This window comes from Oncorhynchus kisutch, unplaced genomic scaffold (genome assembly GCF_002021735.2).
Source record: "Oncorhynchus kisutch isolate 150728-3 unplaced genomic scaffold, Okis_V2 Okis05a-Okis16b_hom, whole genome shotgun sequence".
Classification (NCBI taxonomy): Eukaryota; Metazoa; Chordata; class Actinopteri; order Salmoniformes; family Salmonidae; genus Oncorhynchus; species Oncorhynchus kisutch.
Window position 1 is genome coordinate 5,707,966 of NW_022261982.1, and position 21,015 is coordinate 5,728,980.

A 21,015-nucleotide genomic window follows, 5' to 3' on the forward strand; every position below is an offset into this window, starting at 1 on the left:
ACACACAAACAACACACACGAACAACACACACAGGGAAATCATGTGATGTGAATATGATACAGTGTTGTACCTTTTGAAGCACAGAGCAGCACCAGAATATTGGCCAGATCTCCTTTCTATTCCTTTGAGGTTTTCTTCCATATCACTGGTCTCTTTCATGTTTCTTAAATCATGCTGGCTTGAACACAGCATTTCTGTTGCTACTTTTTATTTATGTTATTATAAATGGCCCATTAATGAATTAATGGCTCACTCTATGCTATGTGTGTGTGTGCATGTGTGTAGTAGTATTTTTCATTATTACTGGAAATAAAGGATTTCAGCATTTAATTACTGTCAATGAAATGACATAGTAAAATATATACACAGAACCAGTCGGTTGGACTCCGACTCATTCCAGGGTTTTTCTTTATTTTTACTATGTATCTACATTGTAGAATAATAGTGAAGACAACTATGAAATAACACATATGGAATCATGTAGTAACCAACATTAAACAAATCAAAATATATTTTATATTTGAGATTCTTCAAAGTAGCCAGCCTTTGCCTTGCACACTCTTTGAGATGTATTATTCTACAATGTTGTAAAACCCTGGAATTAGTAGACCAGACTTTTGACTGTTAAATCTATTATTATATAGTTCTTATTACCTGTAATTTCAGGGTCTAATGAATAAGGGTCTCGAGCGGCTAGATGTTCTTCACCACTCTGACATCAGATTTGCCACCAATGCTCCTTAATTAAAGGACACATCACTGCAGTATATCTATATATATATATATTTTTTAATTCAACCTTTATTTAACTAGGCAAGAACAAATTCTTATTTACAATGATGGCCTACACCGGCCAAACCCGGACGACGCTGGGCCAATTGTCTGCCACTCTATGGGCCTCCCAATCCCGGCTGTTTGTGATACAGCCTGGATTCGAACCAGGGTGTCTGTAGTGCCTCAGACCGCTGCGCCACTCAGGAGCCCTGTAAACTATACTCTTCTCTAAACTGGTCATCTCTGTAGACCCGTTGCAAGACCCACTGGTTGATACTATTTATAAAACACTCCTACTGTAGGCCTCACTCCCCCCTACTGTAGGCCTCACTCCCCCTACTGTAGGCCTCACTCCCCCCTACTGTAGGCCTCACTCCCCCCTACTGTAGGTCTCACTCCCCCTACTGTAGGCCTCACTCCCCCCTACTGTAGGCCTCACTCCCCCCTACTGTAGGCCTCACTCCCCCCTACTGTAGGTCTCACTCCCCCTACTGTAGGCCTCACTCCCCCCTACTGTAGGCCTCACTCCCCCCTACTGTAGGCCTCACTCCCCCCTACTGTAGGCCTCACTCCCCCTACTGTAGGCCTCACTCCTCCTACTGTAGGCCTCACTCCCCCCTACTGTAGGTCTCACTCCCCCTACTGTAGGCCTCACTCCCCCCTACTGTAGGCCTCACTCCTCCTACTGTAGGCCTCACTCCTCCTACTGTAGGCCTCACTCCCCCCTACTGTAGGCCTCACTCCCCCCTACTGTAGGCCTCACTCCCCCCTACTGTAGGCCTCACTCCCCCCTACTGTAGGCCTCACTCCCACGTACTGTAGGCCTCACTCCCCCCTACTGTAGGCCTCACTCCCCCCTACTGTAGGCCTCATTCCCCCGTACTGTAGGCCTCATTCCCCCCTACTGTAGGCCTCATCCTCAACATACAACATCCGTTCTGCCAGTCACATTCTGTTAAAGGTCCCCAAAGCACACGCATCCCTGGGTCTCTCCTCTAGTGACTGGAACGAGCTGCAAAAACACTCAAACTGAACAGTTTTATCTCCGTCTCTTCATTCAAAGACTCAATCATGACTCCTCTTTATGACAGCTGTGGCTGTGTAATGTACTGTATTGTTGTCTCTACCTTCTTGCCCTTTGTGCTGTTCTCTGTGCCCAATAATGTTTGTACCATGTTTTGTGCTGCTACCATGTTGTTGTCATGTTGTGTTGCTACCATGTTGTTGTCATGTGGTGTTGCTACCATGCTGTGTTATGTGTTGCTGCCATGTTATGCTGTTGTCTTAGGTCTCTCTTTATGTAGGATTGTGGTGTCTCTCTGATCATGATGTGTGTTTTGTCCTATATTTTGTTTCGCCTTTTGGTAGGCCGTCATTGTAAATACGATTTTTTTTCTTTACTGATTGGCCTAGTTAAATAAAGTTGAAATTAATAAAAAAAAAATGAAAAAAAAATTAAGGATCCGTTAACAGAATTACCTATATTTATCTTGAAAAAGGTTGCTTCCGATTCAAATTATAGGCTTTGTTTACATGATTACTTTCATCTGAATCAGTTATGATTTCGGAGGAAAGGCTATTACAGCCAGAAATGAGGACAATAGACCAAATATCGGACTTCCTTTATGGCTGAACCGAACTGGAGAGAGAGAGAGAGAGAGGAGGAGGGGATAGCCTAAGAGGAAGGAAACGTCGAGGGCTTCATCAACAGACAGGGGAGTCTCTTGTCAGGCTGATAGAAGGCTGGCTATATCAAATAAAAGCCTGACACGGGATACGCCACGGAAATCTCTCTGGCTGAGATAACCTCGTCGACGTTTACAGAAAATAATTCCAGCGGCTGGAGATCCAGATGTTTACGTAAAACAAGCTGTCAATCGTATTCTTGGAACTGGAACTTTCATCGCATTTTGATTCTCTCTGTGCTGCTTGGGGGGGTGGCTACAACGGTGCCACATTTAACTCGTTTGCGTCACGCTTTGGAGTTTCCTCCCTGGTTAGACATTTGGCGTTTGCTGAGGTTTTGAGACCATTTTTGGCTGGTGGGCTAAAGCTGCGTTCTCCGATGGGTTACATGGCGTGCATTTGATCCTGGGGTGTGCGCTGCGCGATGGCCGCGTCGGGCGGACGGAAGAGCGAGAAGTTGGACGAGGCGCAGGCGTTGGCCCGGAGCTGCGCGGGGAGACCGGACTTTCTCCCGTGCGACGGACTGTCCATCTGCGCCACTCACAGCCACGGGAAGTGCTTCAAGCTCCACTGGTGCTGCCACTTGGGATGGTGTCACTGTAAGTAGCCTTACTTAAAGCCCGTCGATGTCTCACCATTCTCTGGGTTCTCCATGTGCTTAGCTGTGCTCTCCTCTCACTCCCTGGTTGGAAGGAGAAATTCAATGAATGTCTATAAATAGCCTGTTATATGTGAATGTTTACAAGAATAGCAGCCTATTGTTTGACTTCAGACAAGTATACTGCCCTGCCAAGCAAAAAGGCAGTAACTGCTCATAGCGTGGAACTGAGAAAAATGGCTTTTATTTATGTTGGTTTCATAGTAACTTTATGCAGTTACTGCCAACATGACCCCTATTATCTCCTGAACACAATACAATAGAGACAGGATACTTGTCCACATGATTAAGCATGTATTTAATGTAGCAAAAATGACTAACAAATTTTCGAGCAAATTAGCAATTACTGCCTTTTTGCTTGGTAGGGCAGAATAGCCCTCCTCCGTTTTTGTTGGCTTGTTGGAAACCAGACATCCATCCTCTTAGCTGGATGCGACAAGTCAACACAGAAATTCTGATGTGATAGACCACATATCTAAATACAGAGCCTAAATTCAGCTGATAAAACCGGTAGCAGGCTAGAATATTGTTCCTAGTTATTCAATGTTGGCTCAGTGGTGCAGACAGACAGACAGACAGACAGACAGACAGACAGACAGACACACATGGACTCACACACACAGTATGATGAACCTCCACCAGTGTACCATTCATGGACTGTCACCCTCACAGCTGGAAGCTGCTGATAGAGAGAGAATGAATGATGTTAAAGATCCTGAATTCATTCAACCTCTTATTCATCAACAGACCATGTCTGTCTTGCAGCTCAGCCTCAGCAGTTGGCTACTGAGATGACTAAATAGACTACACTGTCTTACAATCTATAAGAATCTCATGACCAAGTCTCCAAGAATTCAGACAGGACTGCCAGACTAGAGTATTGAGGATCATTGTCTGGACCTTGATGTTATGAACTACAGTTGGCTCTCGTTACACCAAAATATGTTTTTAGGCAACAAGCTTGTTTCTCTGCACTACAACAGACATTGATGAAGGTATTATCTGGTTTCTCTGCACTACAACAGACATTGATGAAGGTATTATCTGGTTTCTCTGCACTACAACAGACATTGATGAAGGTATTATCTGGTTTCTCTGCACTACAACAGACATTGATGAAGGTATCATCTTGTTTCTCTGCACTACAACAGACATTGATGAAGGTATTATCTGGTTTCTCTGCACTACAACAGACATTGATGAAGGTATTATCTGGTTTCTCTGCACTACAACAGACATTGATGAAGGTATTATCTGGTTTCTCTGCACTACAACAGACATTGATGAAGGTATTATCTGGTTTCTCTGCACTACAACAGACATTGATGAAGGTATCATCTTGTTTCTCTGCACTACAACAGACATTGATGAAGGTATTATCTGGTTTCTCTGCACTACAACAGACATTGATGAAGGTATTATCTGGTTTCTCTGCACTACAACAGCTGGGTTATGATGAAGGTATCATTACATTGTTAATAATGTATTACAACACTACAACACCAAGTAGTGAAACTGAGTGAATTTACACTCAGCCACCAGTAGAGGGCAGGCTTACTTCCTCACTGTCTGACCAGGTTACACGTGGTGAAAACAGGTGATAGAAGACCAAGCCAATACTGAGGGATATAGAGAGAGAGAGAGTGTGTGTGTGTGTGTGTGTGTGTGTGTGTGTGTGTGTGTGTGTGTGTGTGTGTGTGTGTGTGTGTGTGTGTGTGTGTGTGTGTGTGTGTGTGTGTGTGTGTAGTGTGTAGTGTGTAGTGTGTGCGCGCGCGCGTGTGTGTGTGTGCCCAACATCCCCACTAAACCTAATCATCAGACACACTGCACTTTATCAAGCGTCTACTGTACCTTCTGCAGCAAAGTGTTTGGAGTAAATATGACACTTTCAGAGGAGTGTCTGCAACTGTATCTGTCTAGACTAGCACCCATTAGAGTAGCATGGAGACTGAGTCCCAGAGAGAGTTTAGTTTTCCTCAGACAACTAAGTAGGGAGAGGAGGGAGGGAGAGGAGGGAAAGGGAGGAGGGAGAGGAGGGAGGGAGGAGGAAAAGGGAAGGGAGGAAGAGGGAGTGTTTAACCAGGGACCATAAAGCCCTGTGTTGAACCAGGGACCATAGAGCCCTGTAGTGAACCAGGGACCATAAAGCCCTGTGTTGAACCAGGGACCATAAAGCCCTGTAGTGAACCAGGGACCATAGAGCCCTGTAGTGAACCAGGGACCATAAAGCCCTGTGTTGAACCAGGGACCATAAAGCCCTGTAGTGAACCAGGGACCATAGAGCCCTGTAGTGAACCAGGGACCAAGGGTTTGACGTGTGTGTGTGTGTGTCCATATGTATGTACGTTTTGGAGTAGTGAGACCCTAGAAAAGCCTGTGAAATGTGTTGTCAGTCAGTTTCCTTTTCTGTATCAGTAACACAGTCATCTGTCCTGACTCTTGACTTCACAGTACTGTTCAGTAACTGGTAGCTGCGTGTCTGTCAGCCTCCATCCTCTGTAATGCTCCTCCATTCTCTGTAATGCTCCTCCATTCTCTGTAATGCTCCTCCATCCTCTGTCTGCTGCATTGTTATTGTGATGGGTAAAGTCAAGCAGTCCTGTGTCTCCGGGCCGGACGCCAAAACAACATTGTTATTGTGATGGGTAAAGTCAAGCAGTCCTGTGTCTCCGGGCCGGACGCCAAAACAACATTTTTATTGTGATGGGTAAAGTCAAGCAGTCCTGTGTCTCCGGGCCGGACGCCAAAACAACATTGTTATTGTGATGGGTAAAGTCAAGCAGTCCTGTGTCTCCGGGCCGGATGCCAAAACAACATTGTTATTGTGATGGGTAAAGTCAAGCAGTCCTGTGTCTCCGGGCCGGACGCCAAAACAACATTGTTATTGTGATGGGTAAAGTCAAGCAGTCCTGTGTCTCCGGGCCGGACGCCAAAACAACATTGTTATTGTGATGGGTAAAGTCAAGCAGTCCTGTGTCTCCGGGCCGGACGCCAAAACAACATTGTTATTGTGATGGGTAAAGTCAAGCAGTCCTGTGTCTCCGGGCCGGACGCCAAAACAACATTGTTATTGTGATGGGTAAAGTCAAGCAGTCCTGTGTCTCCGGGCCGGACGCCAAAACAACATTGTTATTGTGATGGGTAAAGTCAAGCAGTCCTGTGTCTCCGGGCCGGACGCCAAAACAACATTGTTATTGTGATGGGTAAAGTCAAGCAGTCCTGTGTCTCCGGGCCGGACGCCAAAACAACATTGTTATTGTGATGGGTAAAGTCAAGCAGTCCTGTGTCTCCGGGCCGGACGCCAAAACAACATTGTTATTGTGATGGGTAAAGTCAAGCAGTCCTGTGTCTCCGGGCCGGACGCCAAAACAACATTGTTATTGTGATGGGTAAAGTCAAGCAGTCCTGTGTCTCCGGGCCGGACGCCAAAACAACATTGTTATTGTGATGGGAAAAGTCAAGCAGTCCTGTGTCTCCGGGCCGGACGCCAAAACAACATTGTTATTGTGATGGGTAAAGTCAAGCAGTCCTGTGTCTCCGGGCCGGACGCCAAAACAACATTGTTATTGTGATGGGTAAAGTCAAGCAGTCCTGTGTCTCCGGGCCGGACGCCAAAACAACATTGTTATTGTGATGGGTAAAGTCAAGCAGTCCTGTGTCTCCGGGCCGGACGCCAAAACAACATTGTTATTGTGATGGGTAAAGTCAAGCAGTCCTGTGTCTCCGGGCCGGACGCCAAAACAACATTGTTATTGTGATGGGTAAAGTCAAGCAGTCCTGTGTCTCCGGGCCGGACGCCAAAACAACATTGTTATTGTGATGGGTAAAGTCAAGCAGTCCTGTGTCTCCGGGCCGGACGCCAAAACAACATTGTTATTGTGATGGGTAAAGTCAAGCAGTCCTGTGTCTCCGGGCCGGACGCCAAAACAACATTGTTATTGTGATGGGTAAAGTCAAGCAGTCCTGTGTCTCCGGGCCGGACGCCAAAACAACATTGTTATTGTGATGGGTAAAGTCAAGCAGTCCTGTGTCTCTGGGCCAGACGCCAAAACAACATTGTTATTGTGATGGGTAAAGTCAAGCAGTCCTGTGTCTCCGGGCCGGACGCCAAAACAACATTGTTATTGTGATGGGTAAAGTCAAGCAGTCCTGTGTCTCCGGGCCGGACGCCAAAACAACATTGTTATTGTGATGGGTAAAGTCAAGCAGTCCTGTGTCTCCGGGCCGGACGCCAAAACAACATTGTTATTGTGTCAAGCTGAAGTGACAGAGGAAGGCATTTCAAAAAGTATCTCATAGTCAGACTGTATTCTATAGCCTGAACACACTAATGCTATACACAGAACACCAACACACAGCCGTCTCTGGGCTGGCCGTCTCTGGGCTGACCGTCTCTGGGCTGACCGTCTCTGGGCTGACCGTCTCTGGGCTGACCGTCTCTGGGCTGACCGTCTCTGGGCTGACCGTCTCTGGGCTGACCGTCTCTGGGCTGACCGTCTCTGGGCTGCCTGTCTCTGGGCTGACCGTCTCTGGGCTGACCGTCTCTGGGCTGACCGTCTCTGGGCTGACCGTCTCTGGGCTGACCGTCTCTGGGCTGACCGTCTGTGGGCTGACCGTCTCTGGGCTGACCGTCTCTGGGCTGACCGTCTCTGGGCTGACCGTCTGTGGGCTGACCGTCTGTGGGCTGACCATCTGTTGGCTGACTGATCACTGACAGGACAGTCTCTGGGCTGAGTGATCACTGACAGGACAGTCTCTGGGCTGACTGCTCACTGACAGGACAGTCTCTGGGCTGAGTGATCACTGAGAGAACAGGCAGAGAGGGGTCAGCCTCAGAGGTTATAGGTCAGCTGCCACTTGACCTCTCTGGTCCGTCCAGCCCTATCAAACCACCCGGCCCGTTGCCATTTGTGATTCCTCCACACCCAACCTCCCTCTCCTCCCATCCTAGATGATTCAGCCCCTGCTGTCAGCGTTAACAGAGGTATCCCACTGGGGGATGGAGGTATGGCAACAGCTCTCTCTCTCCTCCTCCTATGGAAACAAACCGTGCTGAGGCTGTTAACAGCCATGTTTCCATCACCTCCACTGTGTATATTTTATGAAGAGTGTCTATAGTTCTCCCTCCGACGCCGCCGTTGTTATGCATAATATTATATGAAGAGTATGAAGTGTAAATTAGACAGGGGTTATAGTTAATATAGGTCATTAATAATGAACAGGAAGTGTACATTAGACAGGGGTTATAGTTAATATAGGTCATTAATAATAAACAGAAAGTGTACATTAGACAGGGGTTATAGTTAATATAGGTCATTAATAATAAACAGGAAGTGTACATTACAGGGGTTATAGTTAATATAGGTCATTAATAATAAACAGGAAGTGTACATTACAGGGGTTATAGTTAATATAGGTCATTAATAATAAACAGGAAGTGTAAATTAGACAGGGTTTATAGTTAATATAGGTCATTAATAATAAACAGGAAGTGTACATTAGACAGGGGTTATAGTTAATATAGGTCATTAATAATAAACAGGAAGTGTACATTAGACAGGGGTTATAGTTAATATAGGTCATTAATAATAAACAGGAAGTGTAAATTAGACAGGGGTTATAGTTAATATAGGTCATTAATAATAAACAGGAAGTGTACATTAGACAGGGGTTATAGTTAATATAGGTCATTAATAATAAACAGGAAGTGTACATTAGACAGGGGTTATAGTTAATATAGGTCATTAATAATAAACAGGAAGTGTACATTAGACAGGGGTTATAGTTAATATAGGTCATTAATAATAAACAGGAAGTGTAAATTAGACAAAAAAATCTCTACATGTACCTGTCATCCTCTACATGTAGCTGTCATCCTCTACATGTACCTGTCACCCTCTACTCTACATGTACCTGTCACCCTCTACTCTACATGTAGCTGTCATCCTCTACATGTACCTGTCACCCTCTACTCTACATGTAGCTGTCATCCTCTACATGTACCTGTCATCCTCTACATGTACCTGTCACCCTCTACTCTACATGTACCTGTCATCCTCTACTCTACATGTACCTGTCATCCTCTACTCTACATGTACCTGTCATCCTCTACTCTACATGTACCTGTCATCCTCTACTCTACATGTACCTGTCATCCTCTACATGTACCTGTCATCCTCTACATGTACCTGTCATCCTCTACATGTACCTGTCACCCTCTACTCTACATGTACCTGTCACCCTCTACTCTACATGTACCTGTCATCCTCTACATGTACCTGTCATCCTCTACTCTACATGTACCTGTCATCCTCTACTCTACATGTACCTGTCATCCTCTACATGTACCTGTCATCCTCTACTCTACATGTACCTGTCATCCTCTACTCTACATGTACCTGTCATCCTCTACTCTACATGTACCTGTCATCCTCTACTCTACATGTACCTGTCATCCTCTACATGTACATGTCATCCTCTACATGTACCTGTCATCCTCTACTCTACATGTACCTGTCATCCTCTACTCTACATGTACCTGTCATCCTCTACATGTACATGTCATCCTCTACATGTACATGTCATCCTCTACATGTACATGTCATCCTCTACTCTACATGTACCTGTCATCCTCTACATGTACCTGTCATCCTCTACATGTACCTGTCATCCTCTACTCTACATGTACCTGTCATCCTCTACTCTACATGTACATGTCATCCTCTACATGTACATGTCATCCTCTACATGTACCTGTCATCCTCTACATGTACCTGTCATCGTCTACATGTACCTGTCATCCTCTACATGTACCTGTCATCCTCTACTCTACATGTACCTGTCATCCTCTACTCTACATGTACATGTCATCCTCTACATGTACATGTCATCCTCTACATGTACCTGTCATCCTCTACATGTACATGTCATCCTCTACTCTACATGTACCTGTCATCCTCTACTCTACATGTACCTGTCATCCTCTACATGTACATGTCATCCTCTACATGTACATGTCATCCTCTACATGTACATGTCATCCTCTACATGTACATGTCATCCTCTACATGTACCTGTCATCCTCTACATGTACATGTCATCCTCTACATGTACATGTCATCCTCTACATGTACATGTCATCCTCTACATGTACATGTCATCCTCTACATGTACATATCATCCTCTACATGTACCTGTCATCCTCTACATGTACATGTCATCCTCTACATGTACCTGTCATCCTCTACATGTACATGTCATCCTCTACATGTACATGTCATCCTCTACATGTACATGTCATCCTCTACATGTACATGTCATCCTCTACATGTACATGTCATCCTCTACTCTACATGTTCATGTAGTCTAGTCCTGGTAGATACTGTATGTAGTCTAGTCCTGGTAGATACTGTATGTAGTCTAGTCCTGGTAGATACTGTATGTAGTCTAGTCCTGGTAGATACTGTATGTAGTCTAGTCTAGTCCTGGTAGATACTGTATGTAGTCTAGTCTAGTCCTGGTAGATACTGTATGTAGTCTAGTCCTGGTAGATACTGTATGTAGTCTAGTCCTGGTAGATACTGTATGTAGTCTAGTCCTGGTAGATACTGTATGTAGTCTAGTCCTGGTAGATACTGTATGTAGTCTAGTCCTTGTAGATACTGTATGTAGTCTAGTCCTGGTAGATACTGTATATAGTCTAGTCCTGGTAGATACTGTATATAGTCTAGTCTAGTCCTGGTAGATACTGTATGTAGTCTAGTCCTGGTAGATACTGTATATAGTCTAGTCTAGTCCTGGTAGATACTGTATATAGTCTAGTCTAGTCCTGGTAGATACTGTATGTAGTCTAGTCCTGGTAGATACTGTATGCAGTCTAGTCCTGGTAGATACTGTATGTAGTCTAGTCTTGGTAGATACTGTATGTAGTCTAGTCTAGTCCTGGTAGATACTGTATATAGTCTAGTCCTGGTAGATACTGTATGTAGTCTAGTCCTGGTAGATACTGTATGTAGTCTAGTCCTGGTAGATACTGTATGTAGTCTAGTCCTGGTAGATACTGTATGTAGTCTAGTCCTGGTAGATACTGTATGTAGTCTAGTCCTGGTAGATACTGTATATAGTCTAGTCCTGGTAGATACTGTATGTAGTCTAGTCCTGGTAGATACTGTATGTAGTCTAGTCCTGGTAGATACTGTATGTAGTCTAGTCCTGGTAGATACTGTATGTAGTCTAGTCTAGTCCTGGTAGATACTGTATGTAGTCTAGTCTAGTCCTGGTAGATACTGTATGTAGTCTAGTCTAGTCCTGGTAGATACTGTATGTAGTCTAGTCTAGTCCTGGTAGATACTGTATGTAGTCTAGTCCTGGTAGATACTGTATGTAGTCTAGTCCTGGTAGATACTGTATGTAGTCTAGTCCTGGTAGATACTGTATGTAGTCTAGTCCTGGTAGATACTGTATGTAGTCTAGTCCTGGTAGATACTGTATGTAGTCTAGTCCTGGTAGATACTGTATGTAGTCTAGTCCTTGTAGATACTGTATGTAGTCTAGTCCTGGTAGATACTGTATATAGTCTAGTCCTGGTAGATACTGTATATAGTCTAGTCTAGTCCTGGTAGATACTGTATGTAGTCTAGTCCTGGTAGATACTGTATGTAGTCTAGTCCTGGTAGATACTGTATATAGTCTAGTCTAGTCCTGGTAGATACTGTATATAGTCTAGTCTAGTCCTGGTAGATACTGTATGTAGTCTAGTCCTGGTAGATACTGTATGTAGTCTAGTCCTGGTAGATACTGTATGTAGTCTAGTCTAGTCCTGGTAGATACTGTATATAGTCTAGTCCTGGTAGATACTGTATGTAGTCTAGTCCTGGTAGATACTGTATGTAGTCTAGTCCTGGTAGATACTGTATGTAGTCTAGTTCCTGGTAGATACTGTATGTAGTCTAGTCCTGGTAGACACTGTATGTAGTCTAGTCCTGGTAGATACTGTATGTAGTCTAGTCCTGGTAGATACTGTATATAGTCTAGTCCTGGTAGATACTGTATATAGTCTAGTCCTGGTAGATACTGTATGTAGTCTAGTCCTGGTAGATACTGTACTGTAGTGTAGTCTAGTCCTGGTAGATACTGTATGTAGTCTAGTCCTGGTAGACACTGTATGTAGTCTAGTCCTGGTAGATACTGTACTGTAGTGTAGTCTAGTCCTGGTAGATACTGTATGTAGTCTAGTCCTGGTAGATACTGTATATAGTCTAGTCCTGGTAGATACTGTATGTAGTCTAGTCCTGGTAGATACTGTATGTAGTCTAGTCCTGGTAGATACTGTATGTAGTCTAGTCCTGGTAGATACTGTATGTAGTCTAGTCCTGGTAGATACTGTATGTAGTCTAGTCCCTGGTAGATACTGTATATAGTCTAGTCCTGGTAGATACTGTATGTAGTCTAGTCCTGGTAGATACTGTATGTAGTCTAGTCCTGGTAGATACTGTATGTAGTCTAGTTCCTGGTAGATACTGTATGTAGTCTAGTCCTGGTAGATACTGTATGTAGTCTAGTCCTGGTAGATACTGTATGTAGTCTAGTCCCTGGTAGATACTGTATATAGTCTAGTCCTGGTAGATACTGTATGTAGTCTAGTCCTGGTAGATACTGTATATAGTCTAGTCCTGGTAGATACTGTATATAGTCTAGTCCTGGTAGATACTGTATGTAGTCTAGTCCTGGTAGATACTGTATATAGTCTAGTCCTGGTAGATACTGTATGTAGTCTAGTCCTGGTAGACACTGTATGTAGTCTAGTCCTGGTAGATACTGTACTGTAGTGTAGTCTAGTCCTGGTAGATACTGTATATAGTCTAGTCCTGGTAGATACTGTATGTAGTCTAGTCCTGGTAGATACTGTATGTAGTCTAGTCCTGGTAGATACTGTATGTAGTCTAGTCCTGGTAGATACTGTATGTAGTCTAGTCCTGGTAGATACTGTATGTAGTCTAGTCCCTGGTAGATACTGTATATAGTCTAGTCCTGGTAGATACTGTATGTAGTCTAGTCCTGGTAGATACTGTATATAGTCTAGTCCTGGTAGATACTGTATATAGTCTAGTCCTGGTAGATACTGTATGTAGTCTAGTCCTGGTAGACACTGTATGTAGTCTAGTCCTGGTAGACACTGTATGTAGTCTAGTCCTGGTAGATACTGTACTGTAGTCTAGTCCTGGTAGACACTGTATGTAGTCTAGTCCTGGTAGATACTGTACTGTAGTGTAGTCTAGTCCTGGTAGATACTGTATGTAGTCTAGTCCTGGTAGATACTGTATGTAGTCTAGTCCTGGTAGATACTGTATGTAGTCTAGTTCCTGGTAGATACTGTATGTAGTCTAGTCCTGGTAGATACTGTATGTAGTCTAGTCCTGGTAGATACTGTATATAGTCTAGTCCTGGTAGATACTGTATGTAGTCTAGTCCTGGTAGATACTGTATGTAGTCTAGTCCTGGTAGACACTGTATGTAGTCTAGTCCTGGTAGATACTGTACTGTAGTGTAGTCTAGTCCTGGTAGATACTGTATATAGTCTAGTCCTGGTAGATACTGTATGTAGTCTAGTCCTGGTAGATGCTGTATGTAGTCTAGTCCTGGTAGATACTGTATGTAGTCTAGTCCTGGTAGATACTGTATGTAGTCTAGTCCTGGTAGATACTGTATGTAGTCTAGTCCTGGTAGATACTGTATGTAGTCTAGTCCTGGTAGATACTGTATGTAGTCTAGTTCCTGGTAGACACTGTTTTAACAGCCGTTCTAGATGCTCTGTCTTGAGTGGAGCTACCTGACTGCTAGTGTAGGAAGTATGAATTATTGAACAGACAGAGAGACTGCTCTGTCCACACTGACCCAGAACCAAGGGATTACCAAGGGAATTACCCAGAGAACCTAGGACAGGGGTGGGCATCTCCAGTCCTCCAGGGCCTGATTGGTGTCACACTTTTGCCCCAGCTAACACACCTGACTCCAATAATCACCTAATTATGATCTTCAGTTCAGAATGCAGTTAGTTTAATCAGCTGTGTTCCCTAGGGATGGGGGAAATGGTTGACACCACTTCAGAGTTGGGCTTGAACCCAACCTGAGCGTTTCAACCTGAGAGCTACACCCCGAGAGCTACAACCTGAGAGCTATAACCAGAGAGCTATAACCAGAGAGCTATAACCAGAGAGCTATAGCCTGAGAGCTATAACCTGAGAGATACACCCTGAGAACTATAACCTGAGAGCTATAACCTGAGAGCTACAACCTGAGAGATACACCCTGAGAGCTATAACCTGAGAGCTATAACCTGAGAGCTACACCCTGAGAACTATAACCTGAGAGCTACACCCTGAGAAGTATAACCTGAGAGCTACACCCTGAGAACTATAACCTGAGAGCTACAACCTGAGAGCTACACCCTGAGAACTATAACCTGAGAGCTACAACCTGAGAGATACACCCTGAGGACTATAACCTGAGAGCTACAACCTTAGAGATACACCCTGCGAACTATAACCTGAGAGCTATAACCTGAGATATACCCTGAGAACTATAACCTGAGAGCTATAACCTAAGAACTATAACCTGAGAGCTACACCCTGAGAGCTACACCCTGAGAACTATAACCTGAGAGCTACACCCTGAGAACTATAACCTGAGAGCTACATCCTGAGAACTATAACCTGAGAGCTACAACCTGAGAGATACACCCTGAGAACTATAACCTGAGAGCTACAACCTGAGAGATACACCCTGAGAACTATAACCTGAGAGCTACAACCTGAGAGATACACCCTGAGAACTATAACCTGAGAGCTACAACCTGAGAACTATAACCTGAGAGCTATAACCTGAGAGCTACAACCTGAGATACACCATGAGAACTATAACCTGAGAGCTACAACCTGAGAGATACACCCTGAGAACTATAACCTGAGAGCTACAACCCGAGAGATACACCCTGAGAACTATAACCTGAGAGCTACAACCTGAGAGATACACCCTGAGAACTATAACCTGAGAGCTACACCCTGAGAACTATAACCTGAGAGCTACAACCTGAGAACTATAACCTCAGAGCTATAACCTGAGAGATACACCCTGAGAGCTACAACCTGAGAGATACACCCTGAGAACTATAACCTGAGAGATACACCCTGAGAGATACACCCTGAGAACTATAACCTGAGAGCTATAACCTGAGAGATACACCCTGAGAACTATAACCTGAGAACTATAACATGAGAGCTATAACCTAAGAACTATAACCTGAGAGCTACACCCTGAGAACTATAACCTGAGAGATACACCCTGAGAACTACAACCTGAGATCTACAACTGTATGATCAAATAGAAATATATTCATACAGTGTATGTCTGTTTCCTTATTAGTCCCTGGAGGCTGGGTTGGAGTGGTACTATGCACGTTCTCCTCTGATTACTCAGAGGGACAGGAAGTGAAACTAGGGCTGAAAATAGGAATGGATTTGGCACTCGTGGTTTTTGTGAATATTCTTTATTAAAAATGCAAAAAAAACAGTGGCCTCATTTTACATGAGTAGCTGAAATGTGTTTCATCCTGAAAACAGTCACTACACAACTGTAGTTTTATGAAACCTGGATGATGCAACAATTATGGCAGTATTGTAAGTATTTCGGACTGTTTGTACTATACAATATGACATACAATACGTTCTGTCTCTACATGAGCTCCAGAGGTGTTTCCTCCACAACTTAATATGTTGTGAAATGTTCATTACTGTTAGTGAGATGGAAAGGGACCGTTGGTGAAGGACAATCAGTCACAGCTAGTGGTGTTAGATAGATAGGGGACAATCAGTCACAGCTAGTGGTGTTAGAAAGGGACAATCAGTCACAGCTAGTGGTGTTAGATAGATAGGGGACAATCAGTCACAGCTAGTGGTGTTAGAAAGGGACAATCAGTCACAGCTAGTGGTGTTAGATAGATAGGGGACAATCAGTCACAGCTAGTGGTGTTAGAAAGGGACAATCAGTCACAGCTAGTGGTGTTAGATAGATAGGGGACAATCAGTCACAGCTAGTGGTGTTAGAAAGGGACAATCAGTCACAGCTAGTGGTGTTAGATAGATAGGGGACAATCAGTCACAGCTAGTGGTGTTAGATAGATAGGGGACAATCAGTCACAGCTAGTGGTGTTAGAAAGGGACAATCAGTCACAGCTAGTGGTGTTAGAAAGGGACAATCAGTCACAGCTAGTGGTGTTAGAAAGGGACAATCAGTCACAGCTAGTGGTGTTAGATAGATAGGGGACAATCAGTCACAGCTAGTGGTGTTAGAAAGGGACAATCAGTCACAGCTAGTGGTGTTAGATAGATAGGGGACAATCAGTCACAGCTAGTGGTGTTAGATGGAAAGGGACAATCAGTCACAGCTAGTGGTGTTAGATGGAAAGGGACAATCAGTCACAGCTAGTGGTGTTAGATAGAAAGGGACAATCACTCACAGCTAGTGGTGTTAGAAAGGGGACAATCAGTCACAGCTAGTGGTGTTAGATAGATAGGGGACAATCAGTCACAGCTAGTGGTGTTAGTCATGTCACCAGATCTGCATATTACTGGGACTTATCTGTTTAATGTCGCTGCCAGAGCCAATAATGTATGTCATCTCTCATTCGAGAGTGCGTATGTATGTGTCGAACCAAAGTTTATTGGCGTGTGCGTGTGATTAGCACAGGTAGATTCCCAGCTGTGCTTGAGAGCTCAGCCTAATCATCTGTAAATGTCTCTAAATACCACCAGTCCCCATGATGCATCTCTTCACAGCATCTCTGTGAATTCATTATTCATGGCATAACATCCAATCAGGTGGGAGGGAGGTTGACGACCAGGTAACTCCCTGTTTAGGGGAACTGTCTCTGTATGTAGTGTCTTTAGTATGACATTAGGATGTTATAGCATGTATTACATCGTTAGCCCTGCACCCCTTGTGGGTTAAAACCCCTTTTGAAGGCTAAAGTGTAGCCAAGCTAACAACACTGAAACAGCCTCAGGAAGTCTTCAGTGAACCATCTGAAATGCTTCTTTAGCAGGCTATGAGTCTTCCTATAGTGCTGAAACCCAAACTTCATATCCAACCTTAGCCTCTCAATTCATATAAGTTGAGATGAGATGTAAAGACCCTGGAATGCTGCCTTCCTTCCTTCCTTCCTGCCTGCCATCCGTGTCTCTCTGTGTGTGACTGACTCTGATGGTGATCCTGGTAAACTAGTGTTTTAGCCTTTCATCCATCTTACAGCTCCTCTGCAGCCCTGAAAAAATAAAAAATAAAACACACACACACACACACACACACACACACACACACACACACACACACACACACACACACACACACACACACACACACACACACACACACACACACACACACACACACACACACACACACACACACACACACACACAGAGAGAGAGAGAGAGCAGCCCTGAAACGTCGCAGCACATTCAGCCCAGAAAAGGACATTAGCAAAGTGGAGCGAAAAGCCTTCAACCTTCCACACACATCCACAACCTTCCACAATATACAGTACATTAACAACCTTACACAATATACAGTACATTAACAACCTTCCACACACATCCACAATATACAGTACATTAACAACCTTCCACAATATACAGTACAATAACAACCATCCACACTATACAGTACATTAACAACCTTCAACAATATACAGTACATTAACAACCTTCAACAATATACAGTACATTAACAACCTTCCACACACATCCACAATATACAGTACATTAACAACCTTCCACAATATACAGTACAATAACAACCATCCACACTATACAGTACATTAACAACCTTCAACAATATACAGTACATTAACAACCTTCAACAATATACAGTACATTAACAAACATCTTCATGCCTTGTCCTTCAACACAAACAGTGGTTGTCACTGAAACAGTCCCAGCCTTGGAGCTTCCTGTCAGAGGAAAATCCCTGAGAGGGCCATCCTCACACCGAGTGCATGGATGGATGGGAAAGACAGTATTTTGGGGGATTCAGGCCTTGAAATACTTTTTATTTAATTTAATTTGAATCTTATTTATTTTTGACAATAGATCAGGCTAGAGAAGGGTGGGTGTGATTGTATCACTGTGCTGCTAGTCAGCCAATCAGCCAGTCATTCAATCAGCCAGCCAGTCAGCCAGACGTGTGCTGCTCTCACACATAATGGTAACATGTGGGCAGTGAGTGTGACTGTGCATGAGGTACTGGTACAGTAATCAAAATCAAATCAAATGTATTTATATAGCCCTTCGTACATCAGCTGATATCTCAAAGTGCTGTACAGAAACCCAGCCTAAAACCCCAAACAGCAAGCAATGCAGGTGTAGAAGCACGGTGGCTAGGAAAAACTCCCTAGAAAGGCCAGAACCTAGGAAGAAACCTACAGAGGAACCAGGCTATGAGGGTTGGCCAGTCCTCTTCTGGCTGTGCCGGGTGGAGATTAAAAAAGAACATGGCCAAGATGTTCAAATGTTCATAAATGACCAGCATGGTCAAATAATAATAACCACAGGCAGAACAGTTGAAACTGGAGCAGCAGCACGGCCAGGTGGACTGGGGACAGCAACATGGTGGGCAGTCGTGCTGACAGATATGAGCTCTCTCGCTCAATTTCTTTTCAATTTAAATTGTTTTATTGGCATGACGTAACAATGTACAGTACCAGTCAAAAGTTTGGACACACCTACTCATTCAAGGTGTGAATACATTTTTTACCATTTTCTACATTGTAGAATAATAGTGAAGACATCAAAACTATGAAATAACACATATGGAATCATGTAGTAACCAACAAAGTGTTAAACAAATCTAAATATATTTAGATTCTTCAAAGTAGCCACCCTTTGCCTTGATGACAGCTTTGCACACACGTGGCATTCTCTCAACCAGCTTCACCTGGAATGCTTTTCCAACAGGCTTGAAGGAGCACTGCTTTCCTTCACTCTGCAGTCCAATTCATCCCAAACCATCTCAATTGGATTGAGTTCGGGTGATTGTGGAGGCCAGGTCATCTGATGCAGCACTCCATAACTCTCCTTCTTGGTCAAATTGACCTTACACAGCCTGGAGGTGTGTTGGGTCATTGTCCTATTGAAAAACAAATGATAGTCCCACTAAGAGCAAACCAGATGGATGGTATGGCGTATCCTGCAGAATGCTGTGGTAGCCATGCTGGTTAAGTGTGCCTTTAAATTCTAAATAAATCACTGACAATGTCACCAGCAAAGCACCCCCCACACCATCACACCTCCTCCTCCATGCTTCATGGTGGGAACTACACATGGAGATGATCTGCTCACCTACTCTTCGTCTCACAAAGACACAGCGGTTAGAACCAAAAATCTACAAAAACTCACACCAAAGGACAGATTCCCAACAGTCTAATGTTCATTGCTTGTGTTTCTTGGCCCCAGAATGTCTCTTCTTCCTATTGGTATCCTTTTAGTGGTGGTTTCTTTGCAGCAATTTGACCATGAAGCCTGATTCATGCAGTCTCCTCTGAACAGTTGATGTTGAGATGTGTCTGTTACTTGAACTCTGTGAAGCATTTACTTGGGCTGCAATTTCTGAGGCTGGTAACTCAAATGAACTTATCCTCTGCAGCAGAGGTAACTGGTCCTTTCCTGTGGCGGTCCTGATGAGAGCCAGTTTCATCATAGCGCTTGATGGTTTTTGTGACTGCAATTGATGTAATGATGTTTCCAAAACTGAATTGCTCTTTTTTGAGTGTTTATTATTAGTGGATATTGGCCTAATTCTGCCCTGCATGCATTGTTTGTAGTTTTCCTCTGGACATGTAGGAGAATCTTACAGAACTCTGCATGCAGGGTTTCAATGTGTTTATCCCATTGGGTGAAATCTTGTTTTGCAAGTGGACCCCACACCTCGGTGCCATAAAGTGCAATTGGTTCAATGACACAATCAATTAGTTTTAGCCACATTTGTCTAGGTTTATTCATTTGTATTTCTTTTTTGTAATGGTGCAGAATACCCTGCTTGCTTTCTCTCTGTTAATTTACTGCCTCATTTAGGTTTCCAGTTGAGCTTCTTTTTAAACCTGAGTTATTGTAGTGTGTCGGGTATTTACTACCAGGGCCCAGGTCTGACAGGTCCAGGCTCTGCTGTAGGCCATGTGCTGTGGGTGACAGCAGGCACGGGTCATCTGGGTAGAGCAGGCATTTAACCTCTGAATTGTGGAGACTAACACCAGGGGCTGAGGATTTATCTAGAATAGTGGCCAAGTCATTGATGTACAGTGCATTCGGAAAGTATTCAGACCCCTTGACTTTTTGCACATTTTGTTACGTTACTCTGCCTTATTCTAAAATGGATTAAATAGTTTTTAAAGACATTTTAAGCAAATGTGTTAAGAAAATATATTCAAATTTACATAAGCATTCAGACCGTTTACTCAGTACTTTGTTGAAGAACCTTTGGCAGTGATTACAGCCTCGAGTCTTTTTGGGTATGATGCTACAAGGTTGGCACACCTGTATTCGGGGAGTTTCTCCCATTCTTCTCTACAGATCCTCTCAAGCTCTGTCAGGTTAGATGGGGAGTGTTGTTTCTCATGGTCTGAGAGGCCTTTATGTGCTTTGGCAAACTCCAAGCGGGCTGTCATGTGCCTTTTACTGAGGAGTGGCTTCTGTCTGGCCACTCTACCATAAAGGACTGTTGGAGTGCTGCAGAGATGGTTGTCCATCTGGAACGTTCTCCCATCTCCACAGAGGAACTCTGGAGCTCTGTCAGAGTGACCTTCTCCCCCATTTGGTCAGTTTGACTGAGCGGCCAGATCTAGGAAGAG

General features: G+C 44.0%; 1 protein-coding gene across 1 annotated transcript in view; it reads left to right on the forward strand.

The window, feature by feature from the left end:
- The first annotated feature begins 2,456 nt into the window (after positions 1-2,456).
- LOC109886542 (UPF0524 protein C3orf70 homolog A-like) overlaps positions 2,457-21,015 on the forward strand; it is a 30,072-nt gene continuing 11,513 nt past the window's right edge. Inside the window, exon 1 of the mRNA XM_031813650.1 lies at positions 2,457-3,060. Coding sequence (XP_031669510.1) covers positions 2,886-3,060 — 175 coding nt within the window. The 5' untranslated portion in view covers positions 2,457-2,885. The remainder of the gene's footprint in view (positions 3,061-21,015) is intronic.